This window comes from Mesoplodon mirus (assembly GCF_964341445.2).
Source record: "Mesoplodon mirus genome assembly, chromosome: 4".
Lineage (NCBI taxonomy): Eukaryota > Metazoa > Chordata > Mammalia > Artiodactyla > Ziphiidae > Mesoplodon > Mesoplodon mirus.
The window spans coordinates 110,315,178-110,339,304 of record NC_138979.1 but is presented as its reverse complement, the minus strand read 5'-3'; the positions used below and the strand labels follow the sequence as shown (position 1 = coordinate 110,339,304).

At 36.4% G+C, this 24,127-nt stretch overlaps 1 protein-coding gene across 1 annotated transcript in view; it reads right to left on the bottom strand.

Moving 5' to 3' along the window:
• AQR (aquarius intron-binding spliceosomal factor) overlaps positions 1-24,127 on the bottom strand; it is a 109,703-nt gene that overhangs the window by 50,260 nt on the left and 35,316 nt on the right. The window contains exons 14-20 of the mRNA XM_082618127.1: positions 22,334-22,436; positions 15,640-15,760; positions 12,640-12,781; positions 9,122-9,300; positions 5,440-5,607; positions 3,906-4,075; positions 413-654 (exon numbers count right to left, since the gene is read on the bottom strand). Coding sequence (XP_082474253.1) covers positions 413-654; positions 3,906-4,075; positions 5,440-5,607; positions 9,122-9,300; positions 12,640-12,781; positions 15,640-15,760; positions 22,334-22,436 — 1,125 coding nt within the window. The remainder of the gene's footprint in view (positions 1-412; positions 655-3,905; positions 4,076-5,439; positions 5,608-9,121; positions 9,301-12,639; positions 12,782-15,639; positions 15,761-22,333; positions 22,437-24,127) is intronic.

The window sequence follows — 24,127 nt, the reverse complement described above, 5'->3', positions numbered from 1 at the left end:
TGAATATTTAAAATTTGTAAAAGCAATCAGGGTTAAAAGAAAAAAAGAGAATTTTTTTCCTAAAACAAAAGAAAGTTCAAAATCACATGGCTATGTGTATTAATTAGCACATATTTCTTCAGTCAAATGCTACAGCTACGTTTATATAGTACTCTTCAGACAAAAAGCATTTACTGAACCCTTGTAAGACATGAGGCTACTTTCACTGTGGTCTTAAAATAGCTACTATACAAAGAATTAGAAATAGAGTCAAATAAAATAAATTTATCCCAGTGATTATATGGTGAGGGTAAAGACTACCCAAACATAATCCAGATACGATACTCAAAACTTACTTTAGCTACAGTCCTGATGGCCTAACTCAGACTGACTACAGAAAGCTTAAAAGGAGTATATCCAGTTTTGACTTTACCTGAAAGGGGGTATCTGTAGAGCTGGGTCATCCACAGTTACTTTAACATTATGACCAGGAAAGCTGGTTTTTAAATGCTCAATGGAGAAAAATGTATCATTGAAATCAAGGGTGGCGATCTGATTGGGCATTTTGGAATAATGTGCACTACTTGGATCCCCATAACCTAAAATGATGTCATGCAGCCAGTCAGGTACCACACAATCAGTATTCATCAGGTTCCGAATAGTCTCCAGCACAGCCTGTCAGTAAGAGGACAAAAACGGATTTTGTGAAGAAGACATCTCAAACATTTGCACTTCAATGGAATGCCAAGCTGGCTACAGTAACCAGAATTCCTGAGTGTTTCAGGGCAAGAAGCTATTTTCTGCTGACAGGTGCTTGGCTAGACTGAATCAACAGCTATATTTTCAGCTGATACCATGCACTGAGTTAAAGAAAAGACCAAACTCAGCAAGAACAGTTTATCCATTAGTAGTTCATTTAGACAGAATGTCATAGATGAGTTTACCACTTGACTTCTGTTGAGCAGGATGAAAATCTGATCAGGTCTACACATTATAGACCTGATGTGGTCTATAATTATAGACCATTATAGAACAAACCCTTAAAAAATGCTTCCTCTTAGAAATTACTGGAGTTTTCTCCTCTTTATAGCCCATAGTTCCTCAGTGCTAAGACCACATACAACCAGAGGCACATTAATGTATGCCTCGATTGTGAAACACACCACGATTTAGAAATACTAAAGTTAACATTGTTAGAAAAAAGAAATAAAAAATAAAGTGAACAATGATAAAAATGAAACGTCAAAATTTCAGAATGAAAGAATTAGAACTACAATGAAAGGTCATTATAGCAGTTAATATATACATTGTCAAGAGTAACTGCTAAAAGCTAAGGCAAATTCTTAAGCTTTCCAATAATTATTTCAACAAAGTGATCTATGCCACCTATGGAAATCAGAAGGCTAGGCTATTCATTTCAAAGAATAAAATAACCAAACCAGACATTTTTATATCATAAATGCTACACATCTAACAAGATAATAAAATAACAGGAGAGTGTATGTTAATCACACTTATCTTGCCTTATTTTATTTTCTTGCACTTACCTCTACCTAAAATTCTCTTAACTCATAAGAGATCTGGTTACTTGTTTATCATTTGTCTAATCCCCATCAGAACACAATTTCCAATGAGGGCAGGGATCTAGAACAGCTTAAATATGGGATAGGTAAATGGACAGATGGACAGATAAATGAGTTTGTTCACATAATGGAGCCCCCAGATGAGGGCTCTACTCCCTAAGGTCATTACGATTCTAGGAGGGAGATAAAATATGTCTTTCACAATGATACACAGCAGCAGAAAGTGGCAAACAGTAAAGAATATTACAAAATACAATAGGAAAACAGTTCAAAGTGGGTGAGAAATGGATGTAGTGGAGCCTTTTGACATTAGGAAAGGTCTCAAGCAGGACAGTGGCATTTCAATTTAGTTCAAGTAAAAGATTTGTGGAAAAGCTTATTTCACCATTAATGGATAGTCACAGAAATGTTTTGAGAAGCAGAGTGAAATGATCAGGAGAAGCGAATGTAAAACAGGTGACTGACTATGAGGACAATAAGAGCAGAGACAGAGGAGGCTATTTAATGCAACCACTTAGGCAAGAGGTAGAGTATTCAGGCTAAGACAGGATACTGAAAGAGAGAAGGACATAGATGAGGGATGTTGCCCAGCTATATAGTGAAACACCAAAGATACCAAAAGAGTGTTCCTCCTTTTCCCAACATAGGCAAGTTAATCATTCCCTCTCTTCCTTGAATCAGAAACTGAATGCCTCTTTTGAACTTCCATGCATCCTTCTTATGACTTCTAAACTTTCACAGTAGTTACCCGTTTATATTTCTAACTTCTCTTATTAGTAATCTAAGCTCCCTAAAGGTATAAGCTGTGTCTTACTCATCTTTATTAGCTCCACATAACTTATCACAATACTAGACACACAACAGACATTAAATAAAATGGTAAAAGAAATGCATGTAAGAAAGGAACTATTTTTCTTTTAGTAAACTAACTGAAATTCACTCATTACTGAGCAATAAAACAGAGACAGACCAAACAGAGGCCCTGCCTGCATAAGTTTGCATTCTAATGCTGGAGAAATAACAAACATAAAGTCCTTCTAAAGTCAGATAACTAACAAATATATAATCATCAGGTATAATAAAGCGTGAGGAAAAATAAAGATAATTGGATAAGGAAGATGAGAAAGGGAAATGCTACTTTAGATAAGGTTGTCAGAGAGGACTTCTCTTAGGAGGTGACATTTAAACAGAGCTGCCCATGTAAAGTGAAAGGAAAAACCATGTAGATACCTGGGAGAAGACTGTCTAGGTAAGTGGAAATACCATGTACAGAAGCCTGCATTATTAAAGAGGAGCAAAAGGGTCAGTGTGACTGGCATGGAGTGAATAAGGAAAAAGTGTTAGAAAATGGTGTTGGAGAGGCAGCCAGAGGACAGATAACAATGGGACTTTTGGATTACGGTAACAACTTTCTACTGTGATGGGAGACCACTAAAGAGTGTGAACAGGGGTACCAAGGTATAATTCACATTCAGTCACTATGTGGAGAATAATATAAGGGGAGGAGCAGTCAAGAAGAGAAGCAGGCATGTGAGAGATGAAGGTGTCTTGCACATGGCATCAGTGGAGGTGGTGAGGTAATTAGACTGATTGATGGATTGGATGTGGAGTGTGAGATAGAAAATAAGTTCCTTTGTATATGAGATTTTCTTTTTTTAAAAACGGTAATAAAGTGATAATGTATAAGAAGCACTGTTTTGGGGGAGAGAGAAAAGAAAGGCATTTGTGCAAAAGCTAGTGTTATGAAATGCTAGAACTGCTCAATGTTTAAGTTTTATAATATAGTTTCAAATAATACTTTCAAATTCTTCCTTACTAAAATTCCTTTTCTCTCCATAAAGTTATCATAAAGGTAAAACTCTCTAGCCCCCAAACTTCCCTTTTCCCACTAATGAGTAAAGTATAAATACAGAATATCACAGAGTAATTTAGAACCCTGAGGTTCCACATCTGTACTCTTAATTTGAAAATACACCTATATTTGATTTAAAAAAGAAGTCTCAGTAAACAAACAAGCAGTTTTCTTCATCTCAGACTGAAGCATAAACTGAGTATCTAATATACAAAAAGCAAGGGAGGCTGATTTTTAAAATAACACCTGGATTAATTTATATTTTAAATTTCTAAACTCATCAAAAGACAAAGTAAGATTTAGCAAATAAATTTACTTAAGTTTTTATATTTAATCTATATGTTAAGAATTTAAGAGATTTGTTTAGAATCTAAACAAACGCAGTGATCGTTATTTTAACAAATCTTTTTTAACCTAGGATCTACATATTTATGTCTTAAAAGTTATTCAAATTATGAAATACTACTTTTAGTTTATAGCCCTCAAATTACCTTAAAGTTATTTTCCTTCGGTTTTCTCCTCATTATTATATTGAAAGTTTCATACACGTCTTCTGCTCCATTTTGTATCGTATTGGTCATATCTTGTTGATACTGGTTTGGATCCAAAAACACTCTAAATGTCCTTGATTCTCCTCTAAGATTGGGTCTGGGTTCAGGTCCTAGATATTTTTTAAAAGTTTGTTAAATGAAATATATACTTTTCAAATATCATAGTAAGTTAGCAGAACTCCTTTTCTAGAAATGATGAGTAAAGTGTCCAGATTTGACTCCAGCAATTCCTCCAACTAGAATGCCTTCCACTCATCCATTTTGAGTTCCAAGCTGAAAATATTTTCTCCTTTCTCTAAACTGTCACTATGTCTTCCCAGAACAGTCATGTGATGTTTATGGTGCAATGCCATGAATTGCAATTATTTGTGTATGCCCTCAACTAGAATAGGATCCTTAGAGGTCAAAGAACTTTACTTGTGTCAGTTACTCATAGCTCCTCCTATCGCCTTACCTATAGTAGGTACTCGGCTGATTACTCTTTTTGTCCTTCCATATTCCATGTGTAACATCACTAGTATAACAGGAAATTTCATATACTAGTGGCTGAAAGCTCAGAGGCTTTTTCTTGCCCCTTTGCCCTCCCTCCTTTCTTTTTGTCTTAGACCTCCAACTCTGGTCCCAGGACGTGGCCTTATGTTTATTCTACCTGTCCTCCAATCTCTTCTCCTATTTTCTTTTATTCTAGTGATAAGAGTAGCCTAATTTTCAGCCCCTTAGCAATAATTCCATCTTGAAATCACAGGTAGTAGAAGCTGATTCAAGTTCTGAGAGAAGTTTCATAAACAAATTGTAAAATAAGCACTGGACATAGATGCAGTTATAATTTAATAGTAAGTATTATCAAAAAAGTCAGGACAACAAAAGAAGGAATTTCAAAAAACAATCAGTTAAGTCTAAGATATCAAACTGCATTTCTAAATAGGGTAATGCTGGCATCTTGGGCAGGACAGTCCCTTCTAGAAGACGGTTCTGCTAAGATACTCAACATCCCGGACCCCCATCCATCAAACACCAAGAGCTCACCATCCCCTTCCTCTACCCCAGTCATATGACATACCACCATGTATTCTGAAACACAGGGTAGTGCTGTTTCCATTTGAGAACCACTGCTCTCATGAATCAAATCAGTAAAACTTAAAAAGGAAAAATGAGAAAAATATATCACTGAACAACTATAAGAGGTGTTTAGAGGTTTTTAAAAGCAATGTTGTAAAGTATCATATAAGGAAGAATTTTAAATATTGGCAATTCCAAAAGATCCTGTCCAATATCTAAAACAGAAGTTTAGAAACCATATTATTAATTTCTAAAACTGGGTGGTAGGTACCCTACACACTTTTATATATAATTCTTTGTGTTGATTTAGTATATAAAATAACTAAAAAAAATCACCTAGGACACAAAAAGGAAAAACGGCAAAGACATTTATCATTACGTATACACACTCTTTCAAACATGCAGATCACCATACCGTCTTCAATGACACGCCCTTTATCGTCCAGCATGCCCTGGACCTCACAGCCTCTGACATAAACCAGGCCAACCTGCTCAACAAAAGGTCTCCTCCGGTCAAATTTGGTACCATACGGTTTTGTGGGACGCACGGTAATTAAAAAGCATACATCATGCTTCCGAAGTCCTAGTAAAACACAAAAGACATTTCCACTTATTAGAATGACATTGCTTTGTCTCCTGTTGGCAAATTCTCATCCTCTTATCTTTTGAAAAGGTATAAAAAACATTTAAAATATCAGAGGTGATCAATGATAATATGTGCTTTGTAATATAATTACGGGTTTTCCTATAACCTACAATACTCAATGTTTGACAGCAATAATTAAATAAAAATTTCTCTTTATATTAAAATTAGAAACTTTTATGCCATATATGCATTACTAAATAAGTCCTCCAGATCATGCTACAGCTCCCAAACTGGATGCTTGTCATCATTCTTATTTATAACATTCTTAATAAGTAACCAAAAATATAGTTGGCATGTAATCCATCTATATCATATTTAGCAGGTTTTGAACATCAGTTTAAATTGTCCATCAGTGTCATTTCAACAACAGTCTAATTGTATTTCACCAGAAGAGGTCAAGTCTAGAATAATTCATCAAGGCACAAAAGCACTGTTTATAGATAGCATCTTGAGAAGGCAGCTGAATATATATTGCTTCAGTTGGCAAATGCTGAAATTTTTATAAGCAAATGTCAAGAAATAGGAGACTTGTGCCAAAGTCTGTAGTTTCTCAGTCATTGGCTCAAATAATGGATTCAACTGTATTCCCAGCTCTATTAAAAATACACACTGGAAGACGAGGGACACAAAATTAGACCACACAGCATATAATGTTACACCACTTAATCTTCATTTGTTTCCCCCGATTCATTTTTTTCTTTAGTTTTATTTATTTATTTATTTTTGGCTGTGTTGTGTCTTCGTTGCTGCGCAGGGGCTTTCTCTAGTTGCAGTGAGTGGGGGCTACTCTTCGTTGCAGGCTTCTAATTGTGGTGGCCTCTCTCTGTTGCAGAGCATGGGCTCTAGGCACACGGGCTTCAGCAGTTGTGGCAAGCAGGCTCAGTAGTTGTGGATCACAGGCTCTAGACCACAGGCTCAGTAGTTGTGGTGCACTGGCTTAGGTGCTCCACAGCATGTGGGATCTTCCTGGACCAGGGCTGGAACCCGTGTCCCCTGCATTGGCAGGAAGATTCTTAACCTCTGTGCCACCAGGGAAGTCCCCCAAGTCACTTCTGTTAGTCATTGTATAGTATAAATGCAAATTTAAACAGTCTGCTTGCACATAACCTTGGTAATAAGAGATACAGCTAAATCAAATCAGCCATGTAAGTGAGTGGCTAATAGTATTAATTAGCACCATTCTGGTTTGTTTCAACATGGAATAGGGTTTAAGTGTGCTAGAAATAGTAACTGATTCATAATTATGACTTGATTGTTTATTTCCCAACAAATTCTATGCGAAGAAGCAGGAGAACAATGAAAACTAAGGGGAAATGATCTACTATGTGAGTTGTACCACCTATATGACTTCTGATCTGCACAACTCATTAAAACTTCCCAGTCTCAGAGCCAAAGAAGTGGCCCTGAGAAGTAATTTAATCCCTACCAATGTTACCTTTTGGCATCACAGAGGGATGCTGTGGGACATCTTACATCCACATTAAAAATACCTGTATTACAATAAGCTGAACTCTCCTTTCAACCATTTGCATTTACTCCTGGCTGTGCCTTCTAGGGCAGGATCCAACATTGAAGTTTCACTAATTCTGTTTCCTTAATTTTAAATGGGGTAATGGAGAGGATAAGGGCCTGAGCTTCACACCTTCTTGAAGGGACAACAATGTTTTACAGCATGTAGCTTAAATTCTTCAAAAATTTTCTGCTTTTACAGGACAGTGCTCATTGCTATTTACAGAACCTCCCTCTCATTTTTTACTTGGTTGCTCTATCTGGAATCAATAAAGGGCCTGCATTTTGGCTCTGGCCTCCCAGAAAACACTCTTCTCCCCACCATGCCCCAGATGAATTGCTTGTCCCACAATACCCTATTGTTCCCTATCTTGCCCATCCAAATTTACCCATTCTATTTCTCATCTACCAGAGGCCTATGTTTAAAAAAACAAAAAAGACTATTTGATGGCCTTCTCATTACCAGTCTCCAAAGTAATGGAGGTAAGAGACTCGTAAGGGGTTTGGGGTAACAAATCCTTTTTTTTTTCCTTAACACTATAATGCAGGCTTGTCATCTGTCATCTATATATTTCTACAAAGGGTCTTTTGTTTTCTTCAAGTTTTACTTCTAGCCATCACTGCTTCTAGGGGTGGCCAATAAGTTATTTCAGTTCATTACCCACTATGTAAAACAGTGTTTATTTTAATACCTCCTTAAGATCCAAGGGGCAATAAATGTAAAACCTTCTTCAGCAACTGAATGACTTTCTCACAATTCAGCAATAATAAAAGTACATATTATTCTAGATGTGTAATGCACCAGATTTGAACAATTTTGAAGGATACAAGAGCCACAAAAACAATCTGTCACAAACCATACCAACTATGGTGGCCATTTGTTAAACATTTGGCCAGCTTTGTTGCTGGATTCCTTCAGAATTATTTGATAAATATATCATACAGACCCTACGGTTATAAACAGCTATATTGAGAGCAATAATTTCTGAAAACTGATCCATTAAGGGACTATCCCTTTCCTTCTGGCATGCCAAGAAGGTAGAAGGATATAAAACCTACCAGCTCCTGTTTCTCATAATGGGGCAGCAAGAGCTCTCATAGACAGCTGGGAGAAAAATACAAAAGTGCCAATTAAAAATCAGTTTACGTGCCATTTCTGGCACCGGTGGTATTGATGTTTTAACTCCATTTGACTTAGTAACTTAGAACATATCTGCCTCTAAATAAAATTGTGACATAGAACTCCCATCCCTAAAATCTTGCTTAGTAAAGAACAGGGAAAATAACTTCCCTGCAATTATTATTTATCCTTGAATACATTTGATTTCACTGATCTTTTTATCTGACTTCTTCTCTTTGGTACAAATAAACTATTGCTTCTTTCTGAGTTGCTTTATTAGCTCCTCCTAATATCCTTTTGAGTTTGTCTAATTTTGATTTTGTATCTATATTTTCCACAAATTGTATGCGTCCCTATTCACTTTACTTTGGCTGCTTTTATCTCTTAAAAATACTAATTTTCCTTACTTGCTTTGCATGTGTGCAAGTTATATGTGGGTTTCCCCCCTTTCTTTAGTGAACACAAATATTTTATTCTTTTTTATAGTGATCCTATAAATTCATAAACATTATCTTCCTAAATTTTACGATTTAAAATGCTCTCCTCTCAGCTCTGCCAGCTACAATTTTCACAATACTGATATACGTGCTATTTTATGCTTTTTAATAGAGTATGAAGGTATTTAATTATTCTTGTATGATCTTTGGTATTTTTACTGGTAATAACTATAAATCAATTGTCATTCTTTAAAACAAATTTTAAAGGTAAAATTTAATAAATTTAAAAGGGCAATATCTGGTGAATGTGCTTTGCTAATGCTCTAAGTGAAAGTCTATAAACTGAAAAAGCAAAAGGTGACCACTTCTTGAAAGGCAAAGTTACCTTCCCACTCATCTCTGATGTGGTCTCTGACGTTCAGATGGATGCTGACATCTGCGCGAACCCGGGTTGGCCAGTTCTCGCCTATGCTGGGTTTGGCAACCTCCACCACGGTGAACGCCACGATGGGCTGGGCCATTCGCGCCCAGCCACCGAATACCACCCCGCCATACTCAGACTGCCTGGAAACCAGAAGCAGAAGACTGGTTACCCAAGCAAAAAATAACTTTTGCCCAACTTTGGACAAGTTAGACTAGTAACTAAGAATACATGGTTAGCTAGTATTTAAGCCCTCACATTAGTAACTATTATTTCTAAACTAAAAAAAAAACCCTAAGTCTCAATATTTAGGAAGTATATATGGTAGGATGAAACAGGCAAACATGGTCCAGCAAAGAAAGGGAAGTAGAGGAATGTCCCCCACATCCCCAGAAAAACACATAACTCTATGTACATAAGAGCTGAGCCATTTTGTCAAAGAATGAAATAATCCAGCACATTCAGTTTTATTTTATATTCTTACCCTCTTCCCCTCTTCATCAAGATAGCCTCAACTGTTTACATTTTATCTTATGTACTATAAATACTTCTATAAGTTGCTTCAAAAATGTTTTAGAACAAGCTAGACTTTAAGAAATTAAAAACAAGCAAATGACAATATCTATGCAAATGCTTTCTTTAGGGCATAATATTTAAAACACTGAAAAGACACTGCTATGGATGGGAGTGTGGGGAATCATCAAGCTAGTTGTAATAACCAGAACCACTAACAAGCAAATATTCATTCTTTCTTCTTATATTGGTGCTTTAGCTTTTACATTAAATAGTGTATTGGGGAAATCTGTAATATAAAAACTGCAGCAACACTCCAAAATTGGAAAGTACTGCTAAAAATGACACGCTTACAAAGATAAAGAAAACCTATATCCTAAGTAAATGCTTTTGTAAATAACAAAAAATTATAAAACTTTATAACATCAAAGAGTGAAACTAATTAAAAATAAAAGTTCCGCAATCCAATGACTTGGTCAGTACTAAAACAATTTCTAAAAGGCATTACCTTGTGTCTAAAAGCTTTTGTAATAACTTTCTATCACCTCCCCCATTTTTCACAACTTTACTACAATATAGTTTATATACCATTAAATTCACTCACTGTAAATGTACAATAACTTTTAGTAAATTTACAAAGTTGTGCATCCATCACCACAATCCAATTTTAGAACATCTTCATCATACTTTAAAAAGATCCCTCTTGTCTACCTGCAGTCAACCCTTCCTACTCCCAAGCAACCACTAATGTACTCTCCCCAATTCTTTCCTCCTTTATAAAATCTACCTGCAACATGAGGCATTAAAAGAGTATAGATTTCTGATCCTCATAAGCACATCCTCTTTTACACTGCTCAGTAGTTTCAGCAGCCTGAAAACATGATTAGAACTATGCAATAAGTAAAAGTGCCTCTGCTACTTTTCCACCTTCAAGACATGAAACAGAAGGAAGCCCTACCCCTCTAGATCTCATTTTTTTTTTTTTTTTTTTTTTTTTGCGGTATGTGGGCCTCTCACTGTTGTGGCCTCTCCCGTTGCGGAGCACAGGCTCCAGACGCGCAGGCTCAGCGGCCATGGCTCACGGGCCCAGCCACTCCGCGGCATGCGGTATCTTCCCGGACCAGGGCACGAACCCGTGTCCCCTGCATTGGCAGGCGGGCTCTCAACCACTGCACCACAAGGGACGCCCGATCTCATTATTTTTAACAGTTTCCAATAATGGGCAATTAGGAATGAAAATTTAGAAAAATTTATTACCAATAGTTATCTCCAAAACGTAACATTTTCTTCCACTAGCAGAAAATAATGTAAATTAAAAAAAACTGGGGCTTCCCTGGTGGCGCAGTGGTTGAGAGTCCGCCTGCAGATGCAGGGGACACGGGTTTGTGCCCTGCTCCGGGAAGATCCCGCATGCCGTGGAGTGGCTGGGCCTGTGAGCCATGGCCGCTGAGCCTGCGCATCCGGAGCCTGTGCTCCACAACGGGAGAGGCCACAACAGTGAGAGGCCTGCGTACTGCAAAAAAAAAAAAAAAAAAAAAAAAAAATTATTAATAAACCATAAGAACTCCAAGTATTACTGCTTTATTTGGCATTTAAGTAAAATATAAATGAATTTTACTTGATGAGCTGCTAGTTACTAAGTCCCTACTTTACAAAATGACCAAAATTAGGTCCAGAATCTGAGCATATAAGTGTAAGGTAACCATAAATTGTAAGGCAGCTTTCTGATCAAGCACTCCCCTGGGGTCCAAACAATGGGCAATAATTTCAGCAAAGCTGTGGGCAGAGACGATCAGCCAGTGGGTATACAAATTGCAGTGTGAGCCTGCCCACTGACTCAACTGATTATTAAGTCGAAAATACTTTGTTGTGTTTTAGACTCTCACCCAGAATAACTTTTCACATAATAATTAAAAACTAGAACTGTGTATGAAATAAAATATGGAAGTGAAAAAAACATCATAATCACAGTGTCCATGCAGCTCTCTGTAATTAGTAAGGAGAGAAGCCTGGAAGATACCTGAATCAGTTCACACTGAAAATATGTTAAGCTTTTCACATAGAATGCAGTATAATTGTACATATGTATGCATGGTGTGACAATAATTTAATGAAAATTCATTTTACAGAATTATTTTACTCATTTACAGTCAACTGTGATATATAACTTATCTCCAATAATTTCATACCCAGAATGAAATAGTGAATGAAGGGCATTTACCCAAAGTTAGTCATGTCTAAAAAGCAAAATGAACCTTCACAAATCTTATAATGCAGAGCCGCCTACAATAGAATGCAAGTCTTTTCTTAGCTAAAGGAGTTCCAGACAGAAGCTAGCAGGTGGAAAGTTGAGTTTAGGCAGAAAAGTTCTTCAAATAACGAAAGCTACTCAACAGGCCTTAAAAGTAAACGCTGATGATTTAGTCTCTTCAAGGCAACCTATGGATGGAGGGCAGGGAAGATGTTCCAATGTTCCACTCTGTGCAATGTTCAGCTATGCCCCTCATCTCCTGCCAGGTCTTTTAGAGGCTGACTGAGACTAGTGGTGACAGCCACAAGAGCGGCTGGGGTAACAGAATACCCCTTTATCATAAGCTTCTCCCAGGACTTAAACTGCCTGCCTAATACAGGCCTGCTGGCCAGCCCATACCCTTCCCTCTTTACCCTTTTACTAATGCCCAACCTCCTCCCCGCTACATTTCTCCCTCCCGCCCCACTTCCCAGAACAATGACCTCTCTTCCCTTACCCTCAGCCCCACTTACAATGACCCAGATACATATTTTCTATTTTAGCACTTTGGATATATCTAATTCACATTCAAGAACTTCTCACAGAGTAAATATCTCATATTTTAAAGGGCATCTGCATGACAGATATATTATTTCTAATTACACGTGTGAGGTTTCTGACAGAAGTATGTCAGTCACTGTTTGCATCTCTTCATTGCAAGTGGAACCAATTTACTAACCATGGCTTCATTCTGCTGACACTATCCTCGATGTCCTGCCTAATTTCATATGTTGATTCTAAGCGGAAGAGATTAAAGTTCCTTAGGAGGTAATCATGAAGAGTCAAAAACTGCAAATTCAACTTGGGAAGAGCAAGACAACCTGAAAAGGAAAATAACATCCATATATGAATTATTTTTTTAATCAGACATCTGCTCTATGTATTAAAAAAAGGCAGCACAAATTTGTTAAGAATCTAGTTTAATGGTGCCTAAAATACAGCATATTTGATAAGGTCGTATTCTTATTTCCACACAGAAACTGAAACCAAGTTAACAAATGCCATCTATTAAGACTGGGAATAAAGGATGAATTTCATTAATACATGTAATCTGCACATCAATACCTCATATGGAAACAGTGCTTCTAAAAAGTATTTAAAGATACTTAAAACTAACACAAGTAGTTTAAAAATTCTTTCTTTACCACCTAATTTGTATTTGGCAAATCTCAAAGTAAATAATGCTACCATAAATACAGCCCATGACCAAATTTACCAAGAAAACTGAATTAGTATATTACATTACACAGCTCTGTCTTCAGTGATCACTACTGTGCTCTGAACCTTTGCCGTTTTGCTAGCCTTTAAGGATAAGGCTATTCCTGGAGTTATTTCCCTTCTCTGACAACATTAGTGAACCATATTCTTTCCATTACCTTCACCTAACACTATTTCCCTGGGATAATAAGTAACCAAGCACTCAGCACCAATATCAAAAAGATCAAAAAAGAAGAACCCCAGAGACTTCCCTGGAGGTCCAGTGGTTAAGACTTCGCCTTCCAGTGCAGGGGGTGCGGGTTTGATACCTGATTGGGTAGCTAAGATCCCACATGCCTTGCAGCCAAAGAACCAAAACAGATAACAGAAGCAATATTGTAACAAATTCAATAAAGACTTTAAAAATGGTCCACATCAAAAAAATCTTAAAAAAAAAGAACCCCCAAACACATTTTACTAGCAAATCATATTATTTTCATCATCCCTATCCATACTTACCAAAGAAACAATGCACCTAAAAGCAAGAAACATCAATGTACAAAAATTTCACATCATTTGTTAGTAAACTCTGACTTATAATCTAATTCAATTTCTTTCAAGCCAGAAGCTGAAAGCATCTCTTTTGATAGCATACTTATATTAAAAAAAATTAACATATCACTATTTTGTAACCCTCCCTGACTTAACAAATCTAGGTATTAAACAGCAATACCACAAAAACAGAGACAACCAGACATCATGTGCCTCCTGATGAAAGAATACACCACCACCAAGGATCTTGCCAAAGAGAGAATACCTCTGCCTGATCAAGCCAATTTGTAGAAAAAATAAATAAAGAGCAGAGGGACATGTTGAACTGTACTGTGAGTAGTCAATTAGAAAAATCTAGACTGTGGAAAACTACACAGATCAAACAACTCAGGGTCTTCAACAGAAAGAAAAGAAAGGGATACAGTGGGTACCTGTAAAATAAAAGGCATCTTAAAATGTACAGGACTGACTATGGTGGAGGGAGAAAGCAGTAAGTAGGAAGTGGTACACAGGAGGATGCTGGGATAGCTGACAAGGTGATTATAAAGGTTTTAGGATATTTCCCTTAAGATAATTAGTAAAGCTCTATATTTTGTGTGGGCTTTCTATATTTGTGTTTATTTTACAATAAAAAGGTTTTAAAAAGGCAACACTTTACAAAGACTTTCTTTACAATTCTTATACTATATTTTTAAAATATCTGTCCCAATTTCACACTTATTTTCTCTCCTTGGGAGCTGGAAGCAGCTTGCATAATTGTGCTGGATTGGCTTTGATCTTTGCCTATCTCACAGCATTGAATACCGAGCCCCACAAGCACAGTTTCACCCATGGTCAGTGAAGAACCATGGCAAGACAGGTACAAAGACAAATTTTGAGAAGTAATTCTTTTCACTTAACTTCATTAATCATAGGAGCGAAAGAAAAGCAACACTTTATACTAAGCAAAATATGTTTTAAACTCAGAACAACATCACTGAATAGTACCAAAAGCTAGATATAAGACTGTTTACATTTTCAAGGACACAAACTTTTCATTAAAAAGACAAAATATTCTCAAGTGTTATTCATACATATATGGTCACAAATGCTTTTAGTATGAACAAATTAGAAAAGTAAGAAAACAATGCATTAATCACTGTCAGAATATAAAAAGGTATGAAGCCTGATTATTCTGAAATCTAGTACAATTTTAGTGCACTGGGTTTATTGGAATTATGGCTCCAGGACATGACTCTGAAGAAACAATTTTCTTTTAAATAAATATACCAATACCTATATTGGTGATCTCTTTAAAATAGCCACATCTCCACTAATCATGACACTGTTGTTCAAAAAACTTCCAGAAATTTTTTTTTGAAATATGCCTTCAAAATGTGTCAGAATGCACTTTGGCATATACTCAATTGTGGCAAATTCTCATCATTAGAGGATGAGCATTTAGAAACATCTGTTGAAAGAGGTAGATGAACATACTAGGCAATACTACTCTGGATCAAAACTAAGGGCTTATCTTAACTAATGACAATGTCTTTCTTTTGGAGGTCATTAGCTGGCTCTACAAGGAATTCAAAAGAGCTTCTAGAAAAGGCTTTGAAAAATAAAACACTACCAAACAAAGCCTGTTACAATGACATAATGAAAGCTACAATTCTTGTATTATTAGGTCTCCTGAACACACAGCTTACGGGCACATTTTATACAGGATGATACACACACAAACACACATATTCATTAGGCAATGCTTAAATTTAAATCCTTAATGCTAAGCATTCAAAACACTGAATAGTTTCTAGCTTCTAAAGTTGAACTTGAGGGTACCAGAAAATTACCCTAATGTATATAGCAGATAGGAGTATGTTCAGTTATATATGATGAATTCTAAACTAAGTTTCATGTTACATCTGAATAATCTACTTCGTTACCATACCTTCCCCAGAATAGTACTCAGTTGGGACAATATTTTCATCCCATATGATTTTCTCGGTTGGATACAAAGGCATCTGGTTCAACTGCTGAATCTGAGAAATTCGACGCTCATGACGAGATACCTAAAAGAAACAGGTTTAGAAAGAAAGTGAGAAGTATCTTTTTTCAATCAAAATAATTTATGGAGAAATTCAACACCAAGTATGGAATGAGAAGTTTCATGTCTTTGAGTTTTTGTTTTTTTTTTTTTTTTTTTTTTTTTGCTGTACGCGGGCCTCTCACTGTTGTGGCCTCTCCCGTTGAGGAGCACAGGCTCCGGACGCACAGGCTCAGCGGCCATGGCTCACGGGCCCAGCCGCTCCGCGGCATATGGGATCCTCCCAGACCGGGGCACGAACCCGTATCCCCTGCATCGGCAGGCGGACTCCCAACCACTGTGCCACCAGGGAGGCCCTGTCTTTGAGTTATTGTAGCACTTAACAAGAGATATTTTTTTCCTCTTTTCAGGCTCTCCACAAATCAAAGAAGAGGTACTGATTGTGATGGACTTTGGAATCAGACAGATCTGAGTTCAACACCTAGCACCTCTACTTATGGGCTATGTGAAAGCTGGGCAAGTTACTTCAAACTCCCTGATTTTAGTTTCCTTTTCAGTAAAGCAGATTAAAATGTCACTCCCTTCTTAGGTTTCTTATGAAAATGAAGTGGAATATTGTAAAATAATGTCAAAGTGTCTGGCACATGCCAAGACCTTAAAACCCACAGCAACACAGCATTCACCAATGTAAGAAAAAAAAAATGGGAGCCCTAAGTCCTAGGTTACAGTTTTCATTCTTGTACTAACTAGCTAAATAATCTGGATAAGTTTACTAATAACCTGGCCTCAGGCTTCTTTGTAAAACGAGGGAGTTGTACTTGATGTTCTCTATGTACCCCTCCATTGTTAATACTACAGTGATCTATCTCAAATACAGAAATAAGTTTGTTACCTAATTAAGAGATACCAAAATAATGATATATTTGAAAAATGTGTCACATTCTTTTCAGTAGAGATAGTACTGTCTTAGGAAAGAAGACAGTGTGATATCATCTAAACAATATGCATAGTTGAATTTTTTAATCATTATTTGGTTGGATATTAGAAGAATCCAAAGCCTGAAAAATCCTTTAAGAGGGGGAGGAAATGAAAGATAATGCTGTAGCACTATAAATTTTTAAAACTGTTTTCTTTTCACATAACTATTTAAATTTTAAGGATGAAATCTTACCTATAAGACCCTAAAAAGCATAGATAGGATCAACTTTATACTCAAACCTATTTTCCATTAGAAAGGTTCCTGGAAAAGTCCTCATTTCTTTCTATAGTAAGGATTTATTATTAATCTCCAAAACCTGACTTACCAGAGAAGATTTTACATTATCAGAAAACAGGACAAGGAATTTTTAGAAAGCACTTGTAGTCAGAGACAACAAAAAGTGATTTGTAAGAAGGAAGGGAAAGATACTGACCCAAGACATACATTTCATGCAAGTAAATATATCGATAAAAAAGTATTTTCTATACTTGAGTTAATTTAAAACGCTTCCCAAGGATTTCTCTCCAAATGGCACTTAAACACCTGTCACCAGGCTTAAAACACCTGCTACAAATAGTTTCCTGTTACTACCCCAAAATAAGCGTATTATCTTCCTCTCTACAGTAAGGAACTGTATTTTATACCCTGTATTAGAAGTATTAGCTTGAAATATGTTACAAAAACATGTGCCCATTATTGTTCCATATGTGTAAAAAAATGTGTTTACAAATCCATGCAGTGTACATTTGTATAGGTATAAAAAATGTCTGAAACATATAAAAGACAACTCAACCTTATAGCAGTCAGCAAACAAAAAATTAAAACAAGTTTTTTTTTTTTTTTTTTTACTTTCAAACTTCACTATTTTATTATTATTTTTTTATTTTATTTTTTTTTATTTTTTATTTTTATAACAAATTTAATCAGTTATACATATACATATGTTTCCATAACCCCTCCCTTTTGCGTCTCCCTCCCACCCTCCCTATCCCACCCCTCCAGGCGGTCACAAAGTACCGAGCTGACCTCCCTGTGCTATGCGGCTGCTTCCCACTAGCTATCTACCTCACGTTTGGTAGTGTATATATGTCCATGCCGCTCTTTCACTTTGTCACAGCTTACCCTTCCCCCTCCCCATATCCTCAAGTCCATTCTCTAGTAGGTCTGTGTCTTTATTCCTGTCTTACCCCTATGTTCTTCATGACATTTTTTTTTCTTAAATTCCATATATATGTGTTAGCATACAGTATTTGTCTTTCTCTTTCTGACTTACTTCACTCTGTATGACAGACTCTAGGTCTATCCACCTCATTACAAATAGCTCAATTTCATTTCTTTTTATGGCTGAGTAATATTCCATTGTATATATGTGCCACATCTTCTTTATCCATTCATCCGATGATGGACACTTAGGTTGTTTCCATCTCCGGGCTATTGTAAATAGGGCTGCTATGAACATTTTGGTACATGTCTCTTTTTGAATTATGGTTTTCTCAGGGTATATGCCCAGTAGTGGGATTGCTGGGTCATATGGTAGTTCTATTTGTAGTTTTTTAAGGAACCTCCATACCGTTCTCCATAGCGGCTGTACCAATTCACATTCCCACCAGCAGTGCAAGAGTGTTCCCTTTTTTCCACACCCTCTCCAGCATTTATTGTTTCTAGATTTTTTGATGATGGCCATTCTGACTGGTGTGAGGTGATATCTCATTGTAGTTTTGATTTGCATTTCTCTAATGAGTAAAGATGTTGAGCATCCTTTCATGTGTTTGTTGGCAGTCTGTATATCTTCTGTGGAGAAATGTCTATTTAGGTCTTCTGCCCATTTTTGGATTGGGTTGTTTGTTTTTTTGTTATTGAGCTGCATGAGCTGCTTATAAATTTTGGAGATTAATCCTTTGTCAGTTGCTTCATTTGCAAATATTTTCTCCCATTCTGAGGGTTGTCTTTTGGTCTTGTTTATGGTTTCCTTTGCTGTGCAAAAGCTTTTAAGTTTCATTAGGTCCCATGTGTTTATTTTTGTCTTTATTTCCATTTCTCTAGGAGGTGGGTCTAAAAGGATCTTGCTGTGATTTATGTCATAGAGTGTTCTGCCTATGTGTTCCTCTAAGAGTTTGATAGTGTCTGGCCTTACATTTAGGTCTTTAATCCATTTTGAGCTTATTTTTGTGTATGGTGTTAGGGAGTGATCTAATCTCATACTTTTACATGTCCCTATCCAGTTTTCCCAGCACCACTTATTGAAGAGACTGTCCTTTCTCCACTGTACATTCCTGCCTCCTTTATCAAAGATAAGGTGACCATATGTCCGTGGGTTTACCTCTGGGCTTTCTATCCTGTTCCATTGATCTATCTTTCTGTTTTTGTGCCAGTACCATACTGTCTTGATTACTGTAGCTTTGTAGTATAGTCTGAAGTCAGGGAGCCTGATTCCTCCAGCTCCATTTTTCGTTCTCAAGATTGCTTTGGCTATTCGGGGTCTTTTGTGTTTCCATACAAATTGTGAAATTTTTTGTTCTAGTTCTGTGAAAAATGCCAGTGGTAGTTTGATAGGGATTGCATTGAACCTGTAGATTGCTTTGGGTAGTAGAGTCATTTTCACAATGTTGATTCTTCCAATCCAAGAACATGGTACATCTCTCCATCTATTTGTATCATCTTTAATTTCTTTCATCAGTGTCTTATAATTTTCTGCATACAGGTCTTTTGTGTCCTTAGGTAGGTTTATTCCTAGATATTTTATTCTTTTTGTTGCAATGGTAAATGGGAGTGTTTCCTTGATTTCACTTTCAGATTTTTCATCATCAGTATATAGGAATGCCAGAGATTTCTGTGCATTAATTTTGTATCCTGCAACTTGACCAAATTCATTGATTAACTCTAGTAGTTTTCTGGTAGCATCTTTAGGATTCTCTATGTATAGTATCATGTCATCTGCAAACAGTGACAGCTTTACTTCTTCTTTTCCAATTTGGATTCCTTTTATTTCCTTTTCTTCTCTGATTGCTGTGGCTAAAACTTCCAAAACTAGGTTGAATAAGAGTGGTGAAAGTGGGCAACCTTGTCTAGTTCCTGATCTTAGTGGAAATGGTTTCAGTTTTTCACCATTGAGGACGATGCTGGCTGTGGGTTTGTCATATATGGCCTTTATTATGTTGAGGAAAGTTCCCTCTATGCCTACTTTCTGCAGGGTTTTTATCATAAATGGGTGTTGAATTTTGTCGAAAGCTTTCTCTGCATCTATTGAGATGATCATATGGTTTTTTTCCTTCAATTTGTTAATATGGTGTATCACGTTGATTGATTTGCGTATATTGAAGAATCCTTGCATTCCTGGAATAAACCCCACTTGATCATGGTGTATGATCCTTTTAATGTGCTGTTGGATTCTGTTTGCTAGTATTTTGTTGAGGATTTTTGCATCTATGTTCATCAGTGATATTGGCCTGTAGTTTTCTTTCTTTGTGACATCCTTGCCTGGTTTTGGTATCAAGGTGATGGTGGCCTCGTAGAATGAGTTTGGGAGTGTTCCTCCCTCTGCTATATTTTGGAAGAGTTTCAGAAGGATAGGTGTTAGCTCTTCTCTAAATGCTTGATAGAATTCGCCTGTGAAGCCATCTGGTCCTGGGCTTTTGTTTGTTGGAAGATTTTTTATCACAGTTTCAATTTCAGTGCTTGTGATTGGTCTGTTCATATTTTCTATTTCTTCCTGATTCAGTCTTGGCAGGTTGTGCATTTCTAAGAATTTGTCCATTTCTTCCAGGTTGTCCATTTTATTGGCATAGAGTTGCTTATAGTAATCTCTCATGATCTTTTGTATTTCTGTAGTGTCAGTTGTTACTTCTCCTTTTTCATTTCTAATTCTATTGATTTGAGTCTTCTCCCTTTTTTTCTTGATGAGTCTGGCTAATGGTTTATCAATTTTGTTTATCTTCTCAAAGAACCAGCTTTTAGTTTTATTGATCTTTGCTATCGTTTCCTTCATTTCTTTTTCATTTATTTCTGATCTGATTTTTATGATTTCTTTCCTTCTGCTAACTTTGGGATGTTTTTGTTCTTCTTTCTCTAATTGCTTTAGGTGCAAGGTTAGGTTGTTTATTCGAGATGTTTCCTGTTTCTTAAGGTGGGATTGTATTGCTATAAACTTCCCTCTTAGAACTGCTTTTGCTGCATCCCATAGGTTTTGGGTCGTCGTGTCTCCATTGTCATTTGTTTCTAGGTATTTTTTAATTTCCTCTTTGATTTCTTCAGTGATCACTTCGTTATTAAGTAGTGTATTGTTTAGCCTCCATGTGTTTGTATTTTTTACAGCTCTTTTCCTGTAATTGATATCTAGTCTCATAGCATTGTGGTCGGAAAAGATACTTGATACAATTTCAATTTTCTTAAATTTACCAAGGCTTGATTTGTGACCCAAGATATGATCTATCCTGGAGAATGTTCCATGAGCACTTGAGAAAAATGTGTATTCTGTTGTTTTGGGATGGAATGTCCTATAAATATCAATTAAGTCCATCTTGTTTAATGTATCATTTAAAGCTTGTGTTTCCTTATTTATTTTCATTTTGGATGATCTGTCCATTGGTGAAAGTGGGGTGTTAAAGTCCCCTACTATGATAAAACAAGTTTTTTTTGTTAACCCATGAGACTGGCAAAATTGAGGCGACTCACAGCATCCAATGCCGATAAAAGCTTAAGGAAACATACTTTAATACACTGCTGATGGGAACATACAGCTTTTGGAGGACAGTTTGGCTGCATCTTTTATCTTTTAAATAAGCACATCAAATAATTTCACTTCTGGGTACCTCTCCTAAATGTCCACATATGGGCACAAAGAGGCATGTATTAAGACTGCATCATTATTTGTACTAGTGAGCATGCAAACAACCTAGATATTCATAGTGGCGTACAGTTAAATACTCATCCACTTTATGAAATATCTCACGGAAGTTTAAAAAATAAAGTATATCCCTTCCCCTCAGTTTTGCTATGAACCTGAAACTGTACTAAAAAAAATAAAACCTCACACAAAAAGTATTAGCTTAAGAGCTGACGTTCAAACTAATACTCATTTCCCAAAATGATTGAGAAATCCCTTAGAATTCTTAAACCACTAAGTCGGTAATAACTTTTCTATTTTTAAACATTCCTGAGCACTCCAGTGATAAAGGTATGGCTTAATATTCAAGGTACTATATTTAAATAATAACTTAAAAATAAACAGATAAATAGATATGAATACATACGTATTATCTGTGTGTGTGTGTGTGTGTGTGTAAGTATATCTGTGATCTGTTAAAGGCAGGAACAGTGTCGGCCATCTCTGTATCCCCAGTGCTTGAATCCAGTGCCTGACACAGATGTTGCTCATAAATATCTGCATGGAACAAATCCATGCTATAAAGCAGTTTTAAGAGGTAAGAGACTTGAAAAAAGAAATCTAAGACGTGAAAAAGAAATCTGACAAAATCAAATGATGATAAAGTTCCCAAAAAAGTAGGCATTACCTACCAATTTTTTAGCACAGAAAAAAATCTGTACCAACCTACATCTTTAAGAATGATTCAAAAAAGTAGGGAAAACCACATGCAAAATTCAAAGAACATTAATATTTACCAACAATTCTAGAAGAAATTCTTTATCAAAAGTTGTGTCTTCACCTTTAGGAAGAGTTGGTAACAAGCAGAGGTATGATGCCACCTGGTGGAGTGTGTTTGAACTGCAGAATAAAGAATATTCAGATCAGAGTATTTTATTACAACTCAATTCATTTTTGAAACGTAATTTTATAGATGGCTTAAAAATTTTTACGTAGAAAATATAATCCTATGACACATGCAACAAATATATGAAATCAGCAAAGAGTTAAACCCCTAATACAGAATTCTCAAATTGTCTTCTGCAAACCTCTCATGGGCCCCAAGATTGTTTCAGGGAAGCTACAAGGACAATACTTTTTCATATTAATACCAAGATATTATTAAGTTTTTTTCTCACTGTCTTTACATATACAGTGACAGTGCGATAATGGGTAAAGCTGGTGGCATGGATCAAGGTAGGGGCACCAACCAGTACAATAAGTGGTCACAGCATTCCTCACTGTGACACACAGTTATTAAAACAAACAAAAAACCCCCACCAGTTTTGTTTAAAAATGTCCTTGATGAAACAGTAAAAAATTATTAAGATTATTAAATTTGGACTTGAGTATCTGGTTTTTTAAAAAATCTGTGTGACAGAGTGGGAAGTACACATTTTGCACACAATTTTTACTTGTGTAAAAAGAATGTTTGTCAGAACGACTGACAAACTACAGTTATTCAGACTTGAATAACAGCAAAAAATCTGAACAAAATAAACCTAACTTCAAGGAAAATAACTGACAGTATATGTTGCCAAAGATCAAATTTGAATTTCAGAGTGAAAAACTGAAATTTTGAAAAACTTGCATTTGCCACTACTTACCGGACAGCTTTCAACCACTCAAATACAGTTTCATTACCCCCCAAAGCCCCTCAAACTCTCTATCCCTGTCCCTGGTAACCACTAACATGTTTTCAATCTCTATAAATTTGCTTTTTCCAGAAGGTCAAATAAACGGAATCATACATTATGTAGCCTTTTGACACTGGCTGCTTTCACTCAGCATAATACATTTGAGATTCACCCACACTGTTGTGTGTATCTGTAGTTGGTTCCTTTTTATTGCTGAGTAATAATCCATTATATGGATATTTCACAATGTGTTTATTTACTCACCAGTTAAAGCATATTTATATATTCCAGTTTTTGACAACTATAAATAAAGCCACTATATATATTTCTGTACAGATTTTTCTGTGAATGTAAGTTTCCATTTCTCTTGGGTATGTCTGTGAGAACACTAGATCGCACAGTAAGCGCATGTTTCTGCAAGAAACTATCAAATTTTTCCAAAGTGGCACTACCATTTTGAATTCTCATCAGCAATATATGAGAATTCCAGTTGCTCCACATACCGGTCAAGAGGTACACTGTTGTTTTTATAAACAATTCTAATAGGTACATAATGATATCACATTATGATTTTTTTTTTTTTTTTTGCGGTTCGCGAGCCTCTCACTGTTGTGGCCTCTCCCGTTGCAGAGCACAGGCTCTGGACACGCAGGCTCAGCGGCCATGGCTCATGGGTCCAGCCGCTCCACGGCATGTGGGATCTTCCCGGACCGGGGCACGAACCCGTGTCCCCTGCATCGGCAGGTGGACTCTCAACCACTGCGCCACCAGGGAAGCACCCCTCTCGTTATGATTTAAATTTGCTTTTCCTAATGACTAATGATGTTAGGCATCTTTCTATAGGCTTATTGAAATCTATATATCTTCTTTGGTGAAGTATCTGTTCAAATCTATAGCCATTTTTTTATTAAGCTG